The following is a 27,551-nucleotide window of genomic DNA, read 5'->3' as shown; positions in this document are numbered from 1 at the left end:
AGTTCTACAGAGGAATTATTGTGTCTGTCACCTGCACCTCCACAACTGTCTGGTTTGGTTCTGCAACCCAACAAGACAGACACAGACTTCAGAGGATAATTAGAACTGCAGAAAAAACAATTACTACCAACCTGCCTTCCATTGAGGACCTGTATACTGCACGAGTCAAAAAGAGGGCTGTGAAAATATTTACAGACCCCTCGCATCCTGGACACCAACTGTTTCAACTCCTACCCTCAAAACGACGCTAAAGAGCACTGCACACCAGAACAACTAGACACAAGGACAGTTTTTTCCCGAACACCATCACTCTGCTAAATAAATAATTCCCTCAACATTGTCAAAATATTCACTAAGTCTGCACTACTATTAATCTTCTCATCATTCCCATCACCCATCTCCTCTCTCTTATAACTGTATGACTGTAAACTTATTGCTCGTATCCTTACAATTTATATTGTTTCCTAATATGATTTGATTGCTTATTTATACCATATGACCATCATTAAGTGTTGCACCTTATGATTCTTGACAAATGTCTCTTTTCTTTTTATGTACACTGAAAGCGTATGCACCAAAGACAAATACCTTGTGTGTCCAATCACACTTGGCCAATAAAGAATTCTCTTCTCTTCTCTTCTCTTCTCTTCTCTTCTCTTCTCTTCTCTTCTCTTCTCTTCTCTTCTCTTCTCTTCTCTTCTCTTCTCTTCTCTTCTCTTCTCTTCTCTTCTCCTCTTCTCTTCTCTTCTCTTCTCTTCTCTTCTCTTCTCTTCTCTTCTCTTCTCTTCTCTTCTCTTCTCTTCTCTTCTCTTCTATTCTATTCTATTTGATTCGATTCAATTCTAAAGTAGCCAAGGTTGAAATACACTCCATGAAACGAATCAGGAGATTTTGGGCTTCCGAGAAGAACCCAGAAAATAAGCAGGGAAGAGACGTTCAGCCGTTCCTCAGTTCTAAACCCCTTTGCAAAGTTTACACATTCCTACCGAGAGCTCGATAAACAAGACGTCCCAGCGGAACAAATTAAACGAAATTTGTGTTTTTCTAAACTTTTCATTTCTCAGATTGAGCCAATGGCAGCAGCTTTAAAAAAAAAATAAATAAAAATAAAATAAAACTGGAAGCATTTTGAGAACGACATTAAGCAACATGAAAAGAACTAACAAGAAAAAAAGAAAAAGAAAAAGAAAAGAAGCTGGAAGCATAAAATCCACAGCAGAGCCGAGAGATTTCCAGGAAAAGCAGAAAGAACAAAATGTGATTAAAACTATCTTCAATCTGGACCGGAGCCAAAAAGCTGCTAGCGATACTTGATAATCAAACACTCTTTTCCTTTTCTTTTTTTTCTTTTTTTAAAAAAATGTGCGATACGCTACACAGAATAATGCAAATCCTATTTGGCAGATTTCTTCCCTTAATTAGAACAATTGGTTTTAGCCCAATTGGGAATTGCTTTTAAGTATGGGTTTAGAACTCCTCTTGCCCCCCCTCTCCCCCGCAAACCTAACTCCCTTCTAGCACTGTTGATGTTCCCTAGTTGGGTCACAAAAAGAGCCTTGGTGGTGCAGCAGACTAAAGTGCTGTTAAGTAGCACTTAGCTGCCAGCTGCCTGCAATTACTACGAGTTCAAATCTCACCAGGCTCAAGGTTGACTCAGCCTTCCATCCTTCCGAGGTAGGTAAAATGAGGACCCGGATTGTGGGGGCAATAAGCTGAATTTGTATAAAAAAGAACACCGCTTAGGGGGGGCCGAAAGCCCTACTAAGCAGGTATATACAAAAGTATGAAGGCTATTGCTTAACACATTATAAGCCGCCCTGAGTCTCCGGAGAAGGGCGGCATATAAATCGAACCAATAAATAAAAATAAATAAATAAATAAAACGTCTGCAGGAAAACTGCAGGAGCCTGAGTGGCGTAGGAGGCTAATGCCTCCTAAGGCAGCATTTAACATCCAGCTGCCTGCAATTACTGCGAGTTCAATTCTCACCAGGCTCAAGGTTGACTCAGTCTTCCATCCTTTCTAAGGTAGGTGAAATGAGGACCCAGTTTGTGGGGGCAATAAACTGACTTTGTATAAATATACAAAAGTATGAAGGCTATTGCTTAACGCATTGTAAGCCGCCCTGAGTCTCCGGAGAAGGGCGGCATATAATCAAATTAAAACAAACAAACAAACAAAAAAAAACCAAAAAAAAAAACCAACCAAGCTCAGAGAGCACCTAGGACCCCTCAGTTCTCCTCCTCCTCCTCCTCCTCCTCCTCCTCCTCCTCCTCCTCCTCCTCCTCCTCCTCCTCCTCCTCCTCCTCCTCCTCCTCCTCCTCCTCCTCCTATTTCTTCTACTGCACCATCTTCCTTTCACAGCTTTGGTTGACATCCTTCCCCCACTCCCGGCTACCCACTTATCTCTCAACATCTTATTAAATAATGTCTGTCTCTCATCTCTCTCTTTTTTTTAAAAAAAAAAAATGTTTTGCAAGGCATGGCAGTCCTTTGATGTAAATTACAGCCGCACACGACACTTTCCACCACCGATCAGCCAAGACAGAGAGTGGGAGGGCAATCTCTCCGTGACGGATTCGAGAGACAAGGAGTTGTTATGGAACTTTGGTTCTCCTTCTCAACATCAGCTTGATGTTGAGAATTCCGCTGCTGAATCCAAGCACGTTTTGAGAACACTCAGATCTGGAGGAGAGGTTCCCGGCAGAAGAGGCAGGCAAAACAGGGTTTTTTTTGGTTTTCAATCAGCTGAACTGAAGAAGGTTCTTGGATGAGAAGTGAAATGTTTTCAAAGAAAAAAAAAACCCTGAAGAAACTCCAGTTGTCTTTTGGGGGCGGGGGGAAGCACCTTTGGGACAACCATGACCTGGGAGATTGGGAATCTCCACAGAGGTGTAATGACATATTTACAAAAATGAACGGTGTAGCAGGAGATTAGGAGAACTCTTCTTTTGGGATGTCTCCAATCTAGGAGACTCATCTACCATAGGTTTAAAAAGTAAAGGTAAAGGTTCCCCTTGCATATATGTGCTAGTTGTTCCCGACTCTAGGACGCGGTGCTCATCTCCGTTTCAAAGCTGGAGAGCCAGTGCTGTCCGAAGACGTCTCCGTGGTCATGTGGCCGGCATGATTCAACGCCAAAGGCGCAGGGAACCCTGTTCCCTTCCCACCAAAGGTGGTCCCTATTTTTCTACTTGCATTTTTTTACCTGCTTTTGAACTGCTAGGTTGGCAGAAGCTGGGACAAGGAACGGGAGCTCACCCCGTCACGTGGCACTAGGGATTCGAACTGCTGAACTGCCGACTTTTTGATTGACAAGCTCAGCGTCTTAGCTAATGAGCCACCGCGTCCTTAATAGGTTTAGTCGGTGCCAATTCTGGCATCTTTGCAAAAAATTGTTGAAACTGGGTTCTTCTGTAGGACCTTGGGAAGTAGAAGTAACTCAATGGTTGGGTTGGTTGACTTTGGCTTAAGTCTTCCTGCTTTAATACAGGTAGTCCTCAAGTCACAATCACAATTGAGCCCAAAATCCAATGTTCCTAAGTGAAACGTTTGTTATGTGAGTTTTATGACTTTCCTTGCCACAGTTTGTTAAGTGTGAATCGTTGTGTTTGTTAAGTGAGTAATGGGGTTGTTAAGTGAATCTGGCTTCCCCGTTGACTTGGCTTGTCGCAAAAGGGGATCGCAGGACCCTAGGACCGTCATAACTATGAACCAGTTGCCAAGCGGCTGAATTTTGACCGTGGGGAATGATGCAATGGCTGTCGGTGTGAAAAATGGTCGTTAAGGCGCTTTTTTTCAGTGCCGTTGTAATTTTGAACGGTCACTAAATGAACTGTCATAAGTGGAGGACTACCTATGTTTTTGATTCTTGCTTCGGACGGTGTTGCTTTTAATAGTGTGCTGTTTTCAAGGGGTGTTTCAGGAAAATAAATTACCAGGAGCTATATGTTGCTGGTGATAGTTCCATGAAATAAATAAAAAAATCGGCTTTATTATATTCTTGATTCCCACCCAACCCCCTTTATTTTGGGTTGGATAGCTTTGTTTTCCTTGTGTTTTGTTTTTCTTGTATGCCGACAAGATACAATTATTTAGAATTAAAAAGAAAAACAAGGCCCAGCATCAATATTGATGACATCAACTGACTCATTTGCACAATCCATTCAATCACTACTGACAGAACCCGTAGAAGATTCAGGATAAGAGGCCGTATGTCTCGGCATACCTGTTGCTAGGAGACCAGAGAGGTTGCTAGGGAACCATTGCTGAGGTTATCAAAGGATGGGCATCCTCAATTCCAAGTTGCTTGTGGCCCTTGAGAGTCCCATTTTTTGCAACCGGATCCCCATCGGGGCAAGTCAATGGTAGAGCAAGCCAACATTTTGAGGCAGATGAACGTATGAAAACTCCAATTTAACTTCTAAAGATATTTTATATCATTAAATAGTGCCGATGTCCCAAACTTCTTTCAAATCCTTTTTGGGTTTTGGCCACGCCCACCCTGGTCCCCTGAGGTCAAACACAACCCTGATGCGGTCCTCAATGACATCGAGTTTGATACCCCTGTTCTATAGGTATGGGGAGTGTAACTCAGTAGCATGTGAAGGACCAGCGATCGCCTACTACCCTGTTTCTCCGAAAATAAGACATCCCCTGATAATAAGCCCAATCAGGCTTTTGAGTGCATGCGCTAAAATAAGCCCCCCCTGAAAATAAGGGTCCCCCCCAAAATAAGCCCTCCCTGAAAATATTTAAATGCATGCACAGCCATTCCCCACCATGTCCTCTGGTGACAGAGCTGGAAATCAGGTAAGATGGCAAGAGGAGCCTCGTCTTGCTCCACACGCCCCAAATTATTAAGACCTCCCCAAAAATAAGGCCAAGCACTTATTTGGGGGTGCAAAAAAGATATAAGACAGGGTCTTATTTTCGGGGAAACACGGTAGGGAAATCAGAGAACTGCCCCGTGTCCTAGTTTTCCTATTCCAACAGGCAGCCTCATTCCAAGGCTTCCTTGCATCCTTGTTAGGTGGAGATGCTGAAGTTCAGCCAGCACTGGTCCCAGGGACCTGAAGATGTCTCCATTTTTCTGCTTCTAAGGAAGCATTTCTCAGCGCCATCAGCTGAACACCTCCCTCTCTTCCTTCTTGTCTCCCCTCCTCCTTGTTTCGAGGGCATGGAAGAGCCGAAAGGATGAAAGCAACTTCGTTGACCTACATCTTAAGGACACTGTTGGGTCCTGTTTAAATTTCCTCCGGAACAAACAAGACGAATGGTCTTCCTGGCCAGCAGATTTACTGTGCCAAACAGAGAGCAGCCTGTTCTCTGGAGCATAACTAATACGTAGATGCATCTTATGATGGTCCTAAGCAACACCCATGACTTGCCTATTATGGGGCATGACCTTTCCTCGAAGATATACCATCCACAAGCTGGCCATCAGAGTCTATTAAGCCCAAATGGAGGATGTCCAAGGTCTTCCTGTCCACCCCTCGGTAGTCTACGAACTGTTTTATGTCTCTGCTAGCTAATGTGCTCTTGATGATCGTTAGATTGTGTTCTCTACGCACCGCATTAAATAAGACGGTTTGTTCACCTAGCCCAAGTGGTGGGGACAATCTGAGGGCATGCAGCTCCAGTTGGAAAGGGATACAAATAAGACGCAAAATAGGTGACTTACCGTACTTTTTGGAGTATAAGACACACTTCCCCCTCCCCAAAAGAGGGTGGAAATGTTGGCGCACACTGGATAGCTCAACAGACTAAAAGCCTGTTATTAACATTCAGCTGTCTGCAATTATTGCATGTTCGAATCTCGCCAGGCTCAAGGTTGACTCAGCCTTCCATTCTTTCTAAGGTAGGTAAATTGAGGACCCAGTTTGTGGGGGCAATAAGCTGACTTTGTATAAAATATACAAAAGTATGAAGGCTATTGCTTAGCACATTGTAAGCCACCCTGAGTCTCCGGAGAAGGGCGGCATATAAATCTAATTTAAAAAAAAAAAAATACAGCCATTTTTGGCCTCCTGAAACCCTGCCCCGCGCATCCCGTTTTTGCCAAAAATGGGCCTGTTTTCTGCAAAAAACAGGATGCGCAGAGGGTTTGGGAGGCCTGCAGAGTGCTCCTGGGGACTGGGGAGGGCAAAAACGCAACATGTGGGGGGGTTGGGAGGCCAAAAACGGGCCCGTTTTTCACAAAAACAGGATGCGCAGAGGGTTTGGGAGGCCTGCAGAGTGCTCCTGGGGACTGGGGAGGGCAAAAACGCAACATGTGGGGGGGTTGGGAGGCCAAAAACGGGCCCGTTTTTCACAAAAACAGGATGCGCAGAGGGTTTGGGAGGCCTGCAGAGTGCTCCTGGGGGTCGGGGAGGACCAAAAACGGACGTGCAAAGGCCAAAAACTATTTTTTTTCCTTGTTTTCCTCTTAGAAATCTTGGTGCGTCTTATACTCCAGTGCGTCTTAAAGTCCGAAAAATACGGTAAGTCTCTGCCAAGTTTAAGATACCTAGTAGGCTCCCTCAACCTGAGAGCTTCCCTAATTGTTACTGTTTGAACCTGGTTTCCATGCCATTCTCACCAAAACCCATCTTGAGAGGCTTACGTTTCTTCATTCAAGTTACTACCATGTTTCCCGAAAAATAAGACTGGGTCTTATATTAATTTTTGCTCCAAAAATTAGGGCTTATTTTCCAGTTAGGTCTTACTTTTGGGAAAATACAGTACCACGCCCCCCAGTCAGATTACCCCCCCAAGGCACGCCCATAGAACCGGTAGTAACAAATTTTACATTTTACCACTGCCATAGTGTTGCACCAAATGGTTGCTTTGTTTATTTTGGATGTTCTCCAAAGGACCTGTTAGAGTACTGAGCTTGAAGATTCAATTTCCTCCTCCTTTGCACACCCCAGCCCTTCACGGGTCATCCTTGATTTACAACCATTTTTTTAGTGACCGGGTTTCACACATAAGACTGTTGTAGCATCCCCACAGCCACTTGATCAAAACTGGAGAGCTTGGCAGCCAATTTGTATTTATGAGAGTTTTTTTTTTTTAATTTGATTAATATGCCGCCCTTCTCCGGAGACTCAGGGTGGCTTACAATGCGGTCACAATGTGCTCAGCAATAGCCTTCATCCTTTTGTATATTTATACAAAATCAGCTTATTGCCCCCACAAACTGGGTCCTCAATTTACCTACCTTAGAAAGGATGGAAGGCTGAGTCAACCTTGAGCCTGGCGAGATTCGAACCTGCAGTAATTGCAGGCAGCTGGTCTTAATAACAGGGTGCTTTAGACCACTGTACTACCAAGGCTCTTGTGGTGTATTAAGGTCTTGCGATCACCACTTACAGTATAACCTTCCTGGCTGGCTTCTGACAAGTAAGGCCAATGGGGGAAGCAGGATTCACTTAATGACCAGGTGATTCATTTAACAACTGCAGCGATTCACTTAACAATGGTGGCAAAAAGGAGCAAAAGTCCCTGAACGGCTTGCCTTGCTGAACAACAGAAATTTGGGGCTCAGTGGAGGTCGTAAAGCAAGGACATCCTGCATAGCTAAAAGTCTGTAGAGATTCTCAGTCATCCAAGGCATCGTTGTCCCAAACCATGACTTGGTTGACTGAGAATCTCTACAGACTTTTAACTATACAATTCGGGATGAACACCCTTGGAATGATGTGGAATTAGGAATGGATTTCCGGAGGAAAAAATTGCAGATTACAGTAACCAGGAGCACTAACTCAGTTGAGCCTGAGGACGCACACAAACCTCCAAGTGCTTCAACGACCCTCTAAAAAGGATGCAAATTGCAACACTCTCTACATGGGGCTCCCCTTGAGGAGCACCCGGAGGCTCCAACTGGCGCAGAGTGCGGCCGCGCGGGTGGTAATGGGAGCGACATGGCGTTCCCATGTAACACCTCTCCTGCGCGAGCTGCACTGGCTCCCGGTGGTCTTCCGGGTGCGCTTCAAGGTTTTGGTTACCACCTTTAAAGCGCTCCATGGCTTAGGACCTGGGTACTTGCGGGACCGCCTACTACCACCAAGAACCTCCCACTGGCCGGTACGCTCCCATAGAGAGGGGCTGCTCCGGGTGCCGTCGGCCAAACAATGCCGACTGGCGGCCCCCAGGGGGAGAGCCTTCTCTGTGGGGCCACCTACTATCTGGAACAAGCTCCCCCCGGAGATACGGAGGATCCCAGATCTGTGCATCTTCCACCGCGCTTTAAAGACCTTACTATTTCACCAGGCGGGCCTGGCCTAATTTTCCCCCTCTTTCATAAAAGATTTTTAATTTTTAAATATCTTTTAGTATTTTATACATTCAAATTTTAAAATTGGTTTTAAATAGTTCGGGGTTTTAAATTTGTCGGAGCCAAAACTATTTAATTTGATTTTAATTCTACTTTTCAATTTTGTATGGATGTGTTTTATTGCTTGGCTGTGCACCGCCCTGAGTCCTTCGGGAGTAGGGCGGTATAGAAATCGAATAAAATAAATAAATAAATAAATAAATAAATAAATAAATAAATAAATAAATAAATGAATGAATGAATGAATGAATGAATGAATGAATGAATGAATGAATGAATGAATGAATGAATGACCAGCTGTCTGCAAGGAATATCAACCCTTCCATTCCCCACCATCCTGTCAGAGAAGAGAAGAAGCTTCTTGGATGAGAAGCGAAATGTCTTCGAAAAGAAAAAAAACCCAGAAAGTCCAGCTGCCTCCTGAAAAAAAAAAAAAAAGCACCTGTATTGTTTGCAATGGGTCTTGTTACCTGATAGGATAATCCGCAGCGCTGAGGTTAATGAAGAAATCCCACGGCCAGTCCTTCATCTCCAAGAGATCCTGCATGCTTTGGAGGTAGGTGGACAGAAGACTGGCTCCGCCCCAGATGGTAGCCATGCGCCAGGAGGTGACTCTCACATTCGGATACTGGCTTGCGAACTGGAGCACTTGCCGGTGTAAATAGTTGGAACGCTGGAAGGGGACAAAAAAAACCAAACACGTTGAGTGAGAGGCAGTGACATCTACGCGCACGAAGCCCTGGTGGGGGTGGGGCAGCTTCTAGATCATGGTGGCCCACAGCTTTCTTGCTTCAATTTTTATTTTATTCGAAAGATTAGGAAGAGCCTCGGTGGCGCAGTGGTTAGAATGCAGTACTGCAGGCTACTTCTGCTGCCTGCAATTTAGCAGTTCAAATCTCACCCGGTTCAAGGTTGGACTCAGCCTTCCATCCTTCCACGGTGGGTAAAATGAGGACCCAAATTATTGGGGGCAAGAGGCTGACTCTGTAAACTGCTTAGAGAGGGCTGTAAAGCACTGTAAAGCGGTATATAAATCTAAGTGCTATTGCTGTTGCCCTTCCTTCCTTCCTTCCTTCCTTCCTTCCTTCCTTCCTTCCTTCCTTCCTTCCTTCCTTCCTTCCTTCCTTCCTCTCTTATTCCCTTTCTCATTCTCTTTCCTGGTGGCGCAGTGGTTAGAGTGCAGTACTGCAGGCTATTTTTGCTGCCTGCCGGCTGCCTGTAATTTGGCAGTTTGAATCTCACCCAGTTCAAGATTGGACTCAGCCTCCCATCCTTCCACGGTGGGTAAAATGAGGACCCAAATTGTTGGGGGCAATAGGTTGACTCTGAAAACTGCTTAGAGAGGGCTGTAAAGCACTGTAAAGCGGTATATAAGTCTAAGTGCTATTGCTGTTGCCCTTCCTTCCTTCCTTCCTTCCTTCCTTCCTTCCTTCCTTCCTTCCTTCCTTCCTTCCTTCCTTCCTTCCTTCCTCTCTTATTCCCTTTCTCATTCTCTTTCCTGGTGGCGCAGTGGTTAGAGTGCAGTACTGTAGGCTACTTCTGCTGCCTGCCGGCTGCCTGTAATTTGGCAGTTCGAATCTCACCAGGCTCAAGGTTGGACTCAGCCTTCCATCCTTCCGAGGAGGGTAAAAATGAGGACCCAAATTGTTGGGGGAAAATAAGCTGATTCTGTAAACCGCTTAGAGAGGGCTGTAAATGCTCTGTGAAGCGGTATATAAGTCTAAGTGCTCCTGCTCTTGCTATTAAAACCCAAAAGGAAAAATAAAAGTTAACAGAGACAAAACTAGACCAGAACATTTTACAAAAATGTGAATTAAAAAGGACAAAAAACAAAAACACATACTGTCCCCCCTGGTTGAACACTGACAAATCTATTGCAACCATCATTCAGGTAGTCCTCGACTTACAACAGTTCGTTTCGAGACCGTTCGAAGCTACGACAGTGCTGAAAAAAGGGACGTATGAACAAATGTCTTGCTTAATAACGTCAATTTTGGGCTCAGTTGTGGTCATAAGTTGAGGACTACCTATAGTTGCCCCCCTCCCCCTCCTGCAAAGCAGGTCCAAAGTTGGTCCTCAACTTTCTGAACTGGAGATGGGACAATGAGACAGCCAGAATAAAAAAAAGCTGAGTCGTGAAAGAGAATCAGAGCTTAAGCCACTCTCTGTCCCTAGATATCTTGGGAGCGTAGACAGGGGTGGGCTGCTGGGGGTTCGGGAAAACCTCTAGCTAAGATTCTGTGCAGTTCGGAGACCCCCCCCCAAATCCCACTCCTGGCTGGCCCCGCCCACCCCACCCTGCCTTTCCCAGGAGTCCCGACATCAGTGGTGGGTTGCCCCTGGTTCGGACCGGTTCGTAAGAACCGGTAGTAAAACCGGCAGGAGGCCCCTCCCACCGCCCCGGATGTCGTCATCGGCGATCTGCACGATCCCGTTGCGAACCGGTGCTAGGTTACCTACCTTGTCAACATGGATGTAATAAAAATGATCCTGATGATAGATAGCCTTGAACATGCGCATCAGCTGGCGAGAAGCTCTGCCATGGACGACCAAGACAAATGCGATCCTGACTGGGTCAGCTGGCATGTATTCTATAGAGTCCTCATCCCACTGGAGATTGTTATTGGCTTTCCCTGTTTGGAAAGAAAACATCATCAGGGCACACAGCATATCTTAAGGGAGGAGCGTAGTCTACGTTTCGGCAGTTGGATAAGAGATGGAAGTTGGCGACAGGAGTTAGAACTTCTAAAACTACAAGGTAAATGTAAAGGTTCCCCTCGCACATATGTGCAAGTCGTTCCCGGCTCTACGGGGCGGTGCTCATCTCCGTTTCAAAGCCGAAGAGCCAGCGCTGTCCGAAGACGTCTCCGTGGTCATGTGGCCGGCAAGACTAAACGCCAAAGGTACACGGAAAGCTGTTACCTTCCCACCAAAAGTGGTCCCTATTTTTCTACTTGCATTTTTTACCTGCTTTCGAACTACTAGGTTGGCAGAAGCTGGGACAAGTAACGGGAGCTCACCCCGTTACGCGGCGCTAGGGATTCGAACTGCTGAACTGCCGACCTTTCGAACGACAAGCTCAGCGTCTTAGCCCCTGAGCCACTGCCTCCCTTTAAAAAAAAAAAACTACAAGAGAAAGATTAATTTTATTATAAGGGTTGATTACTGTAACTTATTAATTTTGATTAATTCTGATTAATGTTAACAATTAATATGCATTAATATTATAAGGGAAAAACACTGTTATTATGATATTACTATTATTATCAGATATTATAGTATATTAGATATTATTAGATGTAATATTATTATTAGAGAACACTATTATTATTACTATGATGAATATTACTCAAAAGAATTGTAAGCAGACTGTCTATATGGATTTTTGAGCATGTTGCTCTTTCTATTTATATTAATTTTAAAAAGGGGGGGGGGAAGAGGTAGAAGTTGGTAGAAGAAGTGAGGTGCACCTAAAGCCCACATTTGGAGAACCCAACTCCCAGATTTTTTTTTTTACCCATTATGATTAAGAATGGGAAGTCTCAATTGATGGAAGATGCTAGAGAACCAATTCCAATTTAATTATCTTCCACTTATATCAGGTGTGGTGAGCTTGGTGGGTTTTCTTGCAGACAGTTTATTACCAAACTAGGTAACACCATCAGTGCTAGAAGGGAATGGGATGTGAGGAGTGGAAAGGAGGAGGAGGAGGAAGCAGCAGGACGACAACTATGGGGTCCTTGGTGCTCTCTGAGGTTGACTGTTTTCTTGCAGACAGTTTATTACCCAGCTGGGTAACCTCATCAATGCTAGAAGGGAGTGGGATTTATGGAGAGGAGCATCAGCGTCCCAGCACTGACATATATAAGGAGAGAAGCTTGAACTTTTGCCTACTTAATTCCTTTGAAGATTCTGTCTCCTCGGAGATGGGAGGAGGGAGACATTCCTGTGATCTGACGGAAAAGGGATGAGGAAAGTGGCCTGGAAGATAGCCAATGAGACGCAGAGAATTGGGGATCAGAAAGGGAGGGATTGGGGGGCAAAGGTCAGTACTGACCGTGAAGGAGCCAGGGACAGATCACTATGCTCAATAAAGAGAAAATTTCCTCAAAGATCGGCAGTTTGGAAATTCATTTATTTTGAGATAGCATCGAAACCTGACAAGGAGGAGGAGAAGGAGGAGGAGAAGGAGGAGGAGGAAGAGGAAGAGGAGCAGTGGAGGGTTACTCCTGGTTCAGTCCGGTTCTTGCGAACCGGTAGTAATGGCGGCGGGAGGCTCCGCCCACCCCCCCGATGTCATCACTGATGATCTGTGCATGCGCGCACACTCCCGTTACGAACTGGCAATAAAGTTAAGTGAAACCCACCCCTGAGGAGGAGGACAATGATGATGATTGTGGAGTCTCTGGTGCTCTCTTGAGTTTGGTGGGTTTTCTTGCAGACGTTTTATTAACCAAGTAGGTAACATCATCAGTGCCAGTAGGACGTGGGGTTTGCTGACAATGTTATCTAGTTGGGTAGTGAAACATCTGCAAGAAAACCCACCAAACTCAAGAGAGCACCAAAGACTCCACAGTTCAGTCCTGATCTACAAACATTCTCTTCTACAGATATATGGAGTCTCAACTCCCAGAGGTCATGCTGACCAAGAATTCTGAAAAGTAACTCTAGGACACCGGAATGGGAAAGACCAAGCTCAATTGACCTTCTCAGGGGAAAAAAAAATATTTAGCTTAGAAGGACTGTACAAGATTTATCTGCAGAGGTTTCTTGACCTTGGATGCTTAAGAAAAATTAAATTGCATAGAAGTGGAAGAATGGAGCAGAATGAACACGGGAAACCTAAAATCCGGTGAAATTCTGCAGAGGCGAAAGACAGTTCTAGAAATAGAAAATTTATTTATTTATTTATTATTAAATTTCTATACCGCCCTTCTCCCTGAGGACTCAGGGCGGTGTACAGCCAGAATTAAAAAACATACAGGACAAATATAAAGAAACAATTAAAAGATATATAAATTTGGCCCAATTAAAACTCACTACCAATTAAAACATTTAAAACATTTAAAAACATTTAAAAATTTCTTCTTAAGCCAGCCCAAATAGAAAAAGGAAACGGGGCTTGGTCGAAATGCTAGCTTTCTGAGAAGGTAAATTATAAAATATTTTATATTAATGTCTACCACATACATACATACCTACATACCTACATACATACATACATATTCTTGCAATTTAGTCCTGTTGAAATCATGGAGTTATAATTTTTTTTAAAGCAAACACTGACCTCAGCCTTTTCTAACAAATAATTTATGACTCTGTATCTTTATAATTTAAGATTATACATGGAAAATTCCTTTCCCTCGAGTAACTCCTGCAGTTTCAGCAATGGCATATGGTGAAGGGGAAAAATATGTAATGAAAATGCCAGAGAATTTTAACTTCTGAAAGAGAAATACCGTATATATATATATTTACTGTAATGAATATTAAGTCCTATCGTGGACAGCCATTCCAATTCTTCCATAAAAATTCATATCCCTGATTATCCCAATGCTGTTTTATTTTAATTTTTTTAAAGAAACCCAACGATACAATGACCTAAACGGATTTTTTTTCTTCCTAGCATTAAGCAATTCTTTGCTGATTTACTGTAAATAAATCAAGATCCTCGTCTCAAATCTACCTATCCACTGACCAACAGGATGTAAAGCTTTATGTCGAATGTTGACTCATGAGCCGATTAACTATGCGTTGATGATGGGAAGAAGTTAAAAATAGGAGGAACAAAATCAAAGAAATTGCTGCTTCTCTCTCATAAATTATTCTTTTGGCTTTACATTTTCCCCCTAATGCTTTTATACCAAACTCCCTAGAGGTTTACTCATACAGAGAGAATAAAAATGAAGGCTTAATTTTTTCCCTCCTGCTCTTGTATAACATGTTCTGCTATCAATCCCAGCGGAGCTGTGATTTCAAATGATGGGCAAAATAATTGTCATTTTGTGTTTTTCTGACACAGAAGCAATACTTGTGCTCTATTTTCAGCTGTGCATATTTCTATCCCATATTCTCTTTAGATTTTCAAACACGATCCTGAAACCAAATTCCAACATTTGGACAGTGGTGAAATCCAATTATTTTTTACTACCGGTTCTGTGGGCGTGGGTTGGTGGGCGTGGTGTGACTTGGTGAGCATGGCAGGAGAAGAATATTGCAAAATCTCCATTCCCTCCCCATTCCAGGGGAAGGATACTGCAAAATCTCCATTCCCATCCCACTTGGGGGCCAGCCAGAGGTGGTATTTGCCAGTTTTCTGAACTACTTGATAGTACAGTGGTCTAAGCACCCTGTTATTAACATAGCTGCCTGCAATTTACTGCTGGTTCGAATCTCTCCAAGGCTCAAGGTTGACTGAGCCTTCCATCCTTTCTAAGGTAGGTGAAATGAGGACCCAGTTTGTGGGGGCAATAAGCTGACTTTGTATAAATATACAAAAGTATGAAGGCTATTGCTTAACGCATTGTAAGCCGCCCTGAGTCTCTGGAGAAGGGCGGCATATAAATCAAATTAAAAAAAAAAAACCTACTTAAAATTTCCGCTACCGGTTCTCCAGAACCTGTCAGAACCTGCTGGATTTCACCCTTGCATTTGGGCTACCGGAGAAGTTTTAGGAAAGGGTTTACCATGGACAAATGAAAGTCCTATTATTTAATTATAGGCGGTCCTCGACCTACGACCACAATTGAGCCCCAAATTTCTGTTGCAAAGTCAGACATTTGTTACCTGAGCGTTGCCGCAGTCATGTAAGTGAATCACTGCAGTTCTTAAGTTAGTTAACCCCCTTGTTATGCGAATCTGGCTTCCCTATTGGCTTGTCAGAAGGACGCAAAAGGGAATCACGTGACCCCGGGACTCTGCAACCGTCATAAATACATACCAGTTGCCAAGCTTCTGAATTTGGATCACGTGACTATAGGGATGCTGCAATGGTCAGAGTGAAAAATGATTGTAAGTCCCTTTTTTTCAGTGCCATTGTAACTTTGACTGGTCACTAAATGAGCTGTCGTATGTCGAGAACTACCTGTATAAACAGACCCATGTAAAAGGATGAGAAGATATTCAAGTAACTTTGAACGAAACAGAAAGCATGAAAATGATTGGGTAATTTCTGTTTGGCTAATGACTTGTTTTTTCCCCTAAAACTGAAGCACATTACGGACTTGAAGCAATCCATCACTGTTTACAGTTCCAATATTAGCTTATTATTCTTAGCAATCTGTTCCAAGGGAAACACTGGGGGGAAAAAAATGACAGAATATAATATTTTCACATTAAAACAGGAAGGGGAGAAAATAGCTGCGTATCATTCTGTCTGATTAAATAACTCTGAAGCACTCATAAGAGGCGAAAGGGGAATTACAGTATATATGCAATACAGATTTGTTTATCTTAAGTAGCAGCCTCCATACAACATCAATATTCCATAAGATGCTGTGAAGCTTGAGAATTCCAACTCCACCGTGTATTTCATCATCGAAAATACCAAACAAGTTGAAAACACACACACACACACACACACACACACACACACACACACACACATATATATATGATTCTGAAATCCAAGGACTTTTGCTGTACCATGCTCTACTGCGTGCTAATTATTTATTTATTTATTTATTTATTTATTTATTTATTTTATTTTGTCAGATTTATATGCCGCCCTTCTCCCGTAGGACTCGGGGTGGCTCACAACAATAAAACAACCCGACAATAAATAAAAATTAAATAATATTAAAAGCCAGTTAAAATCCCCAATCCCCAAGTTAAAATCCACCGCAGATCAGGGAAGTTGCTGAAAGACCCATGTCTTTAGGTCTGCGCGGAAGGTGAGGAGGTCACCTTCACACACAAATCACACAAAACCCACTAAATTATATACATTAAGATTTGTTCTGGGTGCAAGATTTCACCAAGATGTTTGACGACCAAAAACATTAGAGGAAATTTTGAGTAGTTCGGAGAACTGGCAAATACCACCTCTGGCTGGTCCCAGAGTAGGGTGGGAGTGGAGGTTTTGCAGTATCCTTCCCCCAGGAGTGGGGAGGGAATGTGGATTTTGCAGTATCCTTCCCCTGCCACGCCCACCAAGCCACACCATACCTACCAAGCCATGCCCACAGAATCGGGAGTAAACAAATTTGGATTTCACCACTGCCCTGGATGACTGAGAATCTCCCAGAGACTCAATTGTCACTGAAATAAGTCAGCAAAAGAGCTTTGATAAGATAATGGGAAGAGATTTAATCGGCCTTAAAATATCCCAGCGTTATCAATGCGCTGCAATTAGTTTACATCCACTAGCACCAATGGATTCTCACCAATTCCCTACTCAAAACTTCCTCTTTTCATCTTCCTGATCTTCACCAATGCCCAGATCAATTCTGTCTTTATTCCCATCCAACATCGTAAGATTTCAGCGGACGGCAGCTGTCATGACCGGGATGGACTCCACATGTACAAAATAAAATGCATTTGCAAGCAAGAGGCAAGGACAGATCTTTTCAAAATGCTTGTTGGGTTAATTTAAGCTTGATGCAATTGACCGAAATAAATCAATCTACTTGAATGCAACAAGGGCTATCGATGTGATCTCTGTATTCCTACCCTCCTCCAAACAGGATGGAGAACTAACAATATAATCGTACAAGGTTGGTGAAAATCAGTAGGGAAAATGATGGATTTAAGTAGGGTTTAATTTATTAGCACATAGAAGCCTGAGAAGGCAGCCTGAATGTCATAAAAAGACTTGCCCCAGCCTGCAAATTTACAGAGGTGCCACGATTAACTCTGTTCCAACTCTGCATTGCAATTTTTCCTTCCTCGATGAAAGAGGTTTCTTTTCTTTTTTTTTTTGAAAAAGTTTTATTTTAGATTAAAAATAAAATAAAAAAAAATAAAAAAAGAAAACACAATAACATAAAAATATCATCCTTACAAACGATTATAGACAGCATCTCAATCGGTTAAAATCATTTCGTGCTTACAATTCTCCAAATCTCCTCATATAACAGTTATTCTTTACTTAAACTAAAAATACATATTTAAACATTTCATATATGCTATCTCATCTCCATACTTTTTTATCAAACCATTGATAAAATATCTCCCACATCAAATAGTATTGTTTATCTTCCTGTTCTCTTATTTCAAATGTCAATCTACTCATTTCAGCACAGTCCAACATTTTCATAATAATTTCTTCATCGGTAATTATCTTCTCTCCTTTCCAGCAAAAACTGGAAAGAGGTTTCTGTTCTTCTACCAATCCTCAGGGTGTTAAGAATGGCAAAGGAAGGAAAAGCGATTATCCCTGGAATCTTCAGGAAGATCACACGAGAACCGACTATTTAATGCGCAAAATGCACAGGTACAGTATAGGTGGTACCTCGCTCAATAGTAGTAACTGTGAGAGGGATCTTGGAGTCCTAGTGGACAACCATTTAAATATGAGCCAGCCATGCCCAGCAGCTGCCAAAATAGCCAACACAGATCTAGGCTGCATCAACAAAGGGATAGAATCAAGATCATGTGAAGTGTTAAGACCACTTTATAATGCCTTGGTAAGGCCACATTTGGAATCCTGCATTCAATTTTGGTCGCCAAGATGTAAAAAAGATGTGGAGACTCTAGAAAAAGTGCAGAGAAGAGCAACAAAGAGGATTAGGGGACTGGAGGCTAAAATATATGAAGAACGGTTGCAGGAACGGGGTATGTCTAGTTTAACGAAAAGAAGGACTAGGGGAGACATGATAGCAGTCTTCCAATATCTCAGGGGCTTCCACAAAGAAGAGGGAGTCAAGCTATTCTCCAAAGCCCCTGAGGGTAGGATAAGAAGCAATGGGTGGAAACTAATCAAGGAGAGAAGCAACTTAGAACTAAGGAGAAAATTCCTGACAGTGAGAACAATTAATCAGTGGAACAACTTGCCTCCAGAAGTTGTGAATGTTCCAACACTGGAGGTTTTTAAGAAGAGGTTGGACAACCATTTGTCTGAAGTGGTGTAGGGTTTCCTGCCTAAGCAGGGGGTTGGACTAGAAGACCTCCAAGGTCCCTTCCAACTCTGTGATTCTATTCTATTCTATAACAAAGGCGGACATTCATATGCAACTGTAGTACAAACAAGTCATTAACTGCCATGCATCATCTGTGAGGAAATCGCCAACTTTTTCTCATCTTCTGAAAAGAATATTTTGAGTCAGTTTTTTTTCATCCATGCCCAACCGAGCCAGCTAACCGAAAGCCCTTGAGATCTCTCCATCCTCAAAGGACACAGACGATGCTCAGAACCTCTTAATCAGCCACGTAGTTTAAAAACAGGGTAGAAGGATCCTGGGAATGAGCATCTTCTGTGTCTCTATGTGGAAATGACCTTGAGGAACCAGGGGAAGAGATGCTGCCTAAGAAATATTCAGATAAGAGAGAGAGGAGCCCTCAGTGGCTTAAAGGATCAGAGGAAGAAATGTTAGGGTGAGCTTGCCCCAATTGACTGGGTGATTAAAAGTGGTGGAGAAACAGTGCAACATTACAATGAACTAGCTAGTTCATTTGATGTCAAGCAGAAAAGATCAGGTGCAGGGGTGGGCTGCTGGGGGTTTGCAGGGGTTCGAGAGAACCTCGAGCTAAGATTCTGTGCAGTTCGGAGAACGCGCAAATCCGACTCCTGACTGGCCCCACCCACCCCACCCCGTCCCTCCCTGGAATACTCACGTGGCCCGTTTTCAATGCAGGGCACATGGAGGCTCAGGGAGGGTGAAAAACAGGCCTACTGGAAGTTTGGGAAGGGTGGAAACGGGCCCATTTCCAGCCTCCAGAGGGCCTCCAGAGCTTGGGAAGGCCGTTTTTGCCCTCCCGGAGACTCAAGAAAAGCCTCCAGAGCTTGGGGAGGGCAAAAATGCCTATCCCGTCGTGGTGGAGAAGGCCGACTAGGCCACGCCCACCATGGCCACGCCCACCCAACAACCAGGCAGAGAACCCCTTGCTAAAATTTTTGAAGCCCACCCCTGATCAGGTCCACACCTGAGGATCCAATTACTTGGCTTTTTACTCAAATTACCTGATCTGGTTGGGTTTTTTAGTTAACTGTAGGATTTTAAATTGGACTTTTACTGCTATTTAGTGATATTGTTTTTATTGTTATTTTATACTTGTGAGCCGTCCCGAGTCCTTCGGAAGAAGGGCGGCATATAAATTTTAATAAAATAAATAAAATAAATAAATAAATTAAACTGATTTATTCAGGAGTTTTCTCAACGAATGGTTAACACCTGCTAGGAATTAGAGAAGGGTCCACGGGATTCAAGGGAAGTTGGAGATTGCTTGTGGCTATGTAGAGATTCTAGGCTGATGCCTCTTTTAACTCTGACTCCATCTTCTGCCATTTCTTCCCCTCCATCTAGTCATCTTACCTGTCTGCTTTACCTGGGAGAGTTGACATCATCTTTGAAAGTCTGAAGGTTACAAACTTCCTGATACCACTTTTAAATGCCTGATCAATCAGGGCAGGTCCTTAGTTTCTTTCTCTGACCGTTAAGCCACTGGAAGCTCCTCCTTCTCTTAACTGGTTGTTTCCTAGGCAACATCTCTTCCCCTTGTCCCTCAAGGTCATTCTCACATACCATTACATCCTCTTCTAGGGGTTGGAGAGAGGCTGTGCAGAAGAAACTGATCATTATGCTCTTCTAGATTCCACATTGCTCAAGGAGAAGTAAGCTACCATGAGGATAGCTTCGCTCCTACTTCAAATGAAGGCATTTCAAATCATGGAACGAACAGAGCTCGTATGGCACATTCTCTCGATTTTAATTGTATGTTGGACTGGAATATCTAAAGACTGTTAAAAATCTATTGTACTTTTTGGAGTATAAGACACACTTCCCCCCCCTCAAAAGAGGGTGAAAATTTGGGTGCGTCTTATACACCGAATGTAGCCCTGCCCACCCGTCGGCCCCCATTCGCTAGCTGTTTTTGGCCTCCGTGCGTTGTGTTTTCGGCCTCCGCACGCTATTTTAGACCTATTCCATGCTGCAGGGATCACCACAGCACATCGTCACCTCCATGCCTTGTGTTTTTGGCCTCCACACGTCACATTTCTGACCTCCGAACGCTCCATTTTAGGCTGCAGGGATCGCCACAGCACATTGCCGCTGATATCCACCTCCACACATTGCGTTTTCAGCCTCCACGCATCACATTTTTGGCCTCCGCACGCCCTGGTTTTGGCCTCCATGCTTCGCATTTTCAGGTGGTTCCAGACTGCGGGGAGTGGTGGTGGCAGCAGATGCCAAAAACAGAGCACTCAGATGCCAAAAACGCAAAGCACAGAGGCCAAAAACACGAGGCACGGAAGCGATAATGGTCTGTGGCAATCTCTGCAGCCTGGAACAGCTGATTGGGGGTATTCCGGGAGGCCAATCCACCCGCCAATCAGCTGCTCATGCTGAATCAGGCTGCGATAATGTGCTGAAGCTGACTAGGCTGTTTGCTATTTGCTGCAAGGACTCTAGCCAGATGAATACCGATGGATGCTGGTAGGCAGAGGCAGAATATTTTTTTTTCTTGTTTTCCTCCCCCAAAACTAATGTGCGTCTTATACTCCGGAGGATCTTATATTCCAAAAAATATGGCATTTGGGACCCATCATGATAAAATTGTGATAGGCTGGTGTTGCTTTTAATTTACTTACAACACCTACTGCCATGCCTTTTTTATTTCTTTTCCTCCCTTTTACGGAGGCTCAGTTTTGGAAAATTACATTTTCGCACAACCTGCAAGCGACAAATGCCGAAACCACAGATCTGGCTGGTGTGATGGAATGTTGCCTGGATTCCCAAGAGGGAGGGGTTGCACATTCCAGAGGAGCAAAAGACAACACTGTTCAGAGAGTTTGCGTGAGAGAAAGAGGATGAAGAGGGCTCCTCCTTAATAGTTCCTAGACTCTGTTCTTTATGGGGATGTTAGCCTGCTTTAGTTTGGCAAGATTCTGTCTAGAGGTGAGGAACAATGAAGAAATCTACTTGGAAACTTCGCAATGCATCTTTCTTGGTTTTGGGAGCTTGACACTCCCAAAATCAAGTCCACCATTCCTTATTCTCTGTATCGGTCTCTTACCGTTATCCTTGGGAGAGATGGGCAGTCTTGAGACATGAAAAAAGAGCCTTGCTAGTACAGTGGTCTAAGGCACCCTGTTATTAAGCTGGTTATTAAGACCAGATGCCTGCAATTACTGCAGGTTCGAATCTCGCCAAGGCTCAAGGTTGACTCAGCCTTCCATCCTTTCTAAGGTAGGTAAATTGAGGACCCAGTTTGTGGGGGCAATAAACTGACTTTGTATAAATATACAAAAGGATGAAGGCTATTGCTTAATGCACTGTAAGCCGCCCTGAGTCTCCGGAGAAGGGCGGCATATAAATCAAATTAAAAAAATAAAAAATAATATATATATATAAATAAATAAATTCGCCACCGAGCTGAGCCAGTAACCCAGCCTCTATTTCTGCTTTATTTGCAAAACGCCACAGCTACACCTGGCACATCAGTTATCCTAATAAACGGTTCTGCGGACAAGAGAAGAATGCAGCTCCGTGGAACATTTATTTTGACCGTGCCAATAAGTGAAATTAAAAACAAAGAGAGAAACATTACAAATCGTTAGAGTTTCATCGAACAAAGCTGTGGATCCAGGCTGTGTGGTTGTTTTTTTTTAAAAAAAACTTTTTGGGCATGGGCAGTTGTTGTCAGTATTTTGAATGACCCTCATTCTTGCTATTAGCATAATTGATTTCAACGGTACAAAGAATTACCGAGAAACCAACTTGCCACTGTCTACCCAGTCACTCACTTTCAATCATAGCTGTCAATCTCCCCGGCAGCATCTTCTGAAGCAAACGAATATTTTAATTTTTTTTTTCCGGCTGGATTCAGAGATAATGCTTTTTTGGCAATTTATGACTGGATACATTTGTCATATATTCTTCCTCTCGCCACTCCACTTATATGCCTGATTATTATTCCATTCCTTAACTGAATCCGAGCTTTCTCCCGAGTTGTGTTAGAGTCCCAGGAGTCGGCAACCTTAAACACTCAAAGAGCCACAAAGGTCCTAATCGGAACCCCCCGTTCAATTCTGGAGCCAACCGGAAGTCCAGTTCCCCCATCATAGTCTCCTCCTAGCATGGCGTCCTTTTTCCTCTGCCGACCGGAAGACTGTTCCCCCACCATAGAGTCTCCTCCTAGTGCGGCATCCTTTTTCCTCTACCTGTCCTAACCAAAAGCCCTATCAATTGTGGAGCCGACTAGCAACAGGGAGCTGCAGCAGAGGGATGAAAGAGCCACATGCGGCTCCAGAGCCACGGGTTATTAACCTCTGTGTTAGACACACATATCTGATCCCGGCTTTAAAATCAAAGGCAAAGCTTCCATTCCAAGATGCTCACATTCCAATTTTGGCCAAGGGCCTAGGAAACCTGCAGATATTTCCAAATCTTCTGTTTTAATGTAGCCAAAGGGGAAAACTATGATCGATGTGCCTGGGAGGATAACTAGATTCCCTACATTTCATTTTAATTCCATTTATCTGTCCAGGGAAATAAAAAGCTCGATTCCCTTGGCACGTCGGACTACTTTCTGGAGAAGCTTGTTGGAAAGAAGAAGGAAGTAACTTATTCTCCAAAGCACCAGAAGTAATGGATGGAAGCTTGTTAAAGAGAGATCCAACTTAGAAGTAAGGAGAAACTCCTTCTCCTCCCCTCACTTCTGCAAACCTAACTCTCTTCTAGCACTGATGATGTTACCTAATTTGGTAATGAAACGTCTGCAGGAAAACAACCAAGCACAGAGAGCACCAAAGATCCAATTTGAACTGAGCCAGCTGTTTTCCCAACTCTTTCTCATAATGGCTGCTTAGCTCCAGCAACTGCTTCCTGTTGGGGCTCTAAAGAGCCCGGGCGGGCAGGCGAGGAGTAGAGAGTAGAGGCTGGCAAGGTGCCCCTCGACGTGAGTGACATTGAGTTAGCCACGCCCACCTAGTCACATGACCACCTTGCCACGCCCACCCAGCCAGTCATTAGGCAGATCATATTAGTGGTCCGCGGGATTTAAAATTATGAATTTAGTGAGGTCTGAAAGGTTGGCAACCCCTGTTCTAGAGGGTCTTCTTACAATGAATATGCAATCTGATCAAACCGCCAGCCCTGTGTATAAATTACAGTAAGGAGTGAAATGTTGCCTAACCACATCTGGACGAATACGAGGCGTATCTGTCCTCCCCAGGACCCTCGCGACAAGCTCTCAATTTCTGGCCTGCAGGGTTTCCTATTTGAAATTTTAGAGTCACTCGCAATTACTGGAACCGTTTTCATGTTTTACAAATCAATGCCTAATAACTAGGAGACTGGTACCCGCCAGAAACAAAAAAACAAAAAAATAAAAAATAAAATAAGCCTGCATCTCGCTGACGACAAAAACCTATTTTGCCAGACCAATAATCTTAATAGCAAACTCACGTTTTGACATTTCTAATTACCAAAATGCCATCGTTCCTCAGAGACAAAAAAGGGGGAATAAAAAAAAACAACCCCCAATTATTTCTGTGCTTTGCTGGAGCATTCAAGCTCGGCGTGGTTCTCCCCATTGGCTCGTAGGCATCAACGGATAGCAGTCAGAAGTCGTCGGATGTTCCTTAAGGCAGAACGAGAACTGATTCCCCATTAAGACGACACCTGTCTCTACCACTTAACAGTTAATTATTTCGGCGCAACCGACCTGCTCAGGATGCATCGGAATGAGAACAAAAGATACGGCTGCATGCAAGTATTCGGCCTACAGGTAGTTGTTCTAACCCACTCCCCAAACATGACAAGCTCTCCATAGTTGAAGCAATGATTCCTTTATTAGAAATGCCAGCAGCCCTGGCAAAAAGTTTCTCTCTCACCTCAGGCTAACAAGGCCGCCGGCCGGAAGATGAATAGTTTTTTTTTTTAATTTGATTTATATGCCGCCCTTCTCCGGAGACTCAGGGCGGCTTACAATGCGCTAAACAATAGCCTTCATACTTTTGTATACTTATACAAAGTCAGCTTATTGCCCCCACAAACTGGGTCCTCAATTTACCTACCTTAGAAAGGATGGAAGGCTGAGTCAACCTTGAGCCTGGCGAGATTCGAACCTGCAGTAATTGCAGGCAGCTGGTCTTAATAACAGGGTGCCTTAGACCACTGTACTACCACGGCTCTAGTTGTCTGCTACATCTATTCATCTCCGCCCACTGCCTTTTATCCCCAGAGCTAGGGTGGGACTTTGCTAGCAGTGGTGGCTCTTCCGTCCTGAGGATCAGCCCATAGATTTCCATTGCTCTCCTCTCCTCTCAGCACGTCAGGCACTGGACACAGCTATTCCTCATCAGCCATCTCCAGACCTGGGGGCTGTTGACTCTCTATCTGAGGGTTGACGGACGGCCCAGGCTCTGCCTTTGTCTCTCTCTCTCTCTCTGACAGCTCCATCCCTTCTTCTCCCTCGGGGCTCTCAGGTTGCCTTGATGCTGGCCCTGACTCTCACACCTCCTCTTCCTCCTCTGATTTGGCTGCTGGAGGGGCCGGCGGCTGACAAGCCACAGCAGTACTCTTACGACTGCAATTGGGACCAGAATTTCTGTCACAAAGCAAAGCGTTTGTTTAAGTAAGCTCCACCTAATTTTATGACCTTCTTTCCCACGTTAAGCAAATAAATGGAGTTATTAAGCAAATCGTGGTGGTTAAGCAAATTGTTAAGGGACTGACACAGAGAAGAGGGTATGTGTGTGTGTGTGTCAATCTATTCTCCAAAGACCCAGAAGGCAGAACAAGAAGCAGTGGATGGAAACTGATCCAAGGAGAGATGAAATCTAGAACTAAGGAGAAATTTCCTCCGAGTCAGAACAATCAATCAGTGGAAGATGTTATGGTTGCTTCAACACTGGAGGCTTTTAAGAAGAGACTGGGCAGCCTGTTATTAACATTCAGCTGCCTGCAATTACTGCAAGTTCAAATCTCCCCAGGCTCAAGATTGACTCAGCCTTCCATCCTTTCTAAGGTAGGTAAATTGAGGACCCAGTTTGTGGGGGCAATAAGCTGACTTTGTATAAATATACAAAAGGATGAAGGCTATTGCTTAACGCACTGTAAGCCGCCCTGAGTCTCCGGAGAAGGGCGGCATATAAATCAAATTTAAAAAAAAAATAGCATAGGGTTTCCTGCTTGAGTAGGGGGTTGGACTAGAAGATCTCCCAGATCCCTTCCAACTCTGTTATTCTGCTATTCTCAGTCACCCTTTTGTTGTAGTTCCCAGAGGTCACTTGGTTTGTCCTTCTAAATTTTGGAGGCACTACCATACACTGCTATACTATTCCAGACAAATGGATGCCCAATCTCTTCTTAAAAACCTCCACTATTGGAGCGCCCACAGCTTCTGGGGGCAAGCTGTTCCACTGATGAATTGTTCTAACTGTCTCCTTAGTCCTGGATTGCTTTTCTCCTTGATGAACACAAGTTCTAATCAAGTTGTCTTCATGAACGAACAACAGACACGTTGAGAACTTGTGTTCATACCTACTGGGTTAAGTCTAGTGGTGACTTTCCAGACTAGGGGTCGGCAACCTTAAACACTCAAAGAGCTACAAAGGTCCTAACCAGAAGCCCCCATTCAATTCTGGAGCCAACCGGAAGTCCGGTTCCCCCACCATAGAGTCTCCTCCTAGCACAGCGTCCTTTTTCCTCTGCCAACCGGAAGTCCGGTTCCCCCCACCATAGACTCTCCTCCTAGCACAGCGTCCTTTTTCCTCTGCCAACCGGAAGTCCAGTTCCCCCCACCATAGACTCTCCTCCTAGCACAGTGTCCTTTTTCCTCTGCCAACCGGAAGTCCGGTTCCCCCCACCATAGAGTCTCCTCCTAGCACAGCGTCCTTTTTCCTCTGCCAACCGGAAGTCCAGTTCCCCCCACCATAGACTCTCCTCCTAGCACGGCATCCTTTTTCCTCTGCTGCCTGGAAGTCCAGTTCTGCCACCATAGAGTCTCCTCCTAGCGCGGCATCCTTTTTCCTCTACCTGTCCTAACCGAAAGCCCTATCAATTGTGGAGCCAACCAGCAACAGGAAATCGCAGCAGAGGGATGAAAGAGCCACATGCGGCTCCAGAGCCACAGGTTGCTGACCCCTGTTCCAGACCATCCATCTATTTTAATATTTCTACTCCAAGGAACAGAATTTTTTCCATTTTCTGGAGCAGAATTATGTCCCGTAAGATATGACCATCTAAAGAATGAAAGTGAGAACTCCTACACAGAAAGCTGAAAGCTCTACTAGTAGGCTACAATCTGGGTCAGAGTCTCATTTTGAGGATCTTTCTCCAGCATCACAATCATGCTTTGTTCCTTCTCTAGGCAGAAAAAAAGGACATCGTGACAACCTCTGAAGAATGGAGGCTTAGATAGGCCACTTCTACTCTGCTTCCCTCTTCTTCTTTTCATCTCCTCTAATCTATTTTGGGTTCTTATATCCTTCCAATTGAGAGCAACCACAAAGTGCTAATCATAGCTTATAAAACACCCAGAAACAAATAAAATTAACAGAGAAAGCAACAATATTGATGCAGCAGGGTAACAAACCTTGGTCGACAATAAGTTAAAAAAAAGAGAGAAGGATTTATTAAGGCAAATGCTACAACTTAAGAGACAGAGGAATAATCAATGGCGATTCCATCTCTCATTTTGGCTTTGTTTCAAGAGAAGTAATAGCCTGAGCCATCAATAATTAGGTTTTTTCCTTCGTTTTATCTTTCCCTACCCTGATGTCCTTCAGCTAGGAGGGGGACTTCCATTCTCAGAAATCCTGCAGGACTTTTGTCAAAAGTTTTTGAAGATTCAAATCCACATATTTGCAAGATCGCGATACAGGTGGGCCTTCACTTATAAAAGTTCATTTAGTGACCATTTGAAATTGCAACGGCACCAGAGGTGGGTTTCACATATTGTAGCAATTGGTCCACCCAGCACCGGAAATGTGAGCATGTGTGTACGCACACTCGCTTCACATGCCATTCACACGTGTGCGACGTCAAACAACACGGCAATTCGCTCGTGTGTGCCATCTGTGCATGTGTGCAGTGTCAAAAACACAGCGATATAGGACGGGATTGCGCCC

The 27,551-nt window shown here is 44.0% G+C and overlaps 1 protein-coding gene across 1 annotated transcript in view; it reads right to left on the bottom strand.

The window, feature by feature from the left end:
* The window catches only part of XYLT1 (xylosyltransferase 1), a 170,537-nt gene that overhangs the window by 38,336 nt on the left and 104,650 nt on the right, over positions 1-27,551 (bottom strand). The window contains exons 4-5 of the mRNA XM_087878680.1: positions 10,778-10,950; positions 8,788-8,990 (exon numbers count right to left, since the gene is read on the bottom strand). Coding sequence (XP_087734806.1) covers positions 8,788-8,990; positions 10,778-10,950 — 376 coding nt within the window. The remainder of the gene's footprint in view (positions 1-8,787; positions 8,991-10,777; positions 10,951-27,551) is intronic.

Source organism: Pantherophis guttatus, chromosome 14 (genome assembly GCF_059756535.1).
Source record: "Pantherophis guttatus breed Tessera chromosome 14, ASM5975653v1, whole genome shotgun sequence".
NCBI classification, from domain to species: Eukaryota; Metazoa; Chordata; class Lepidosauria; order Squamata; family Colubridae; genus Pantherophis; species Pantherophis guttatus.
Note: the sequence above shows the minus strand (reverse complement) of the source record. Positions and strands in the feature narration are given on the sequence as shown.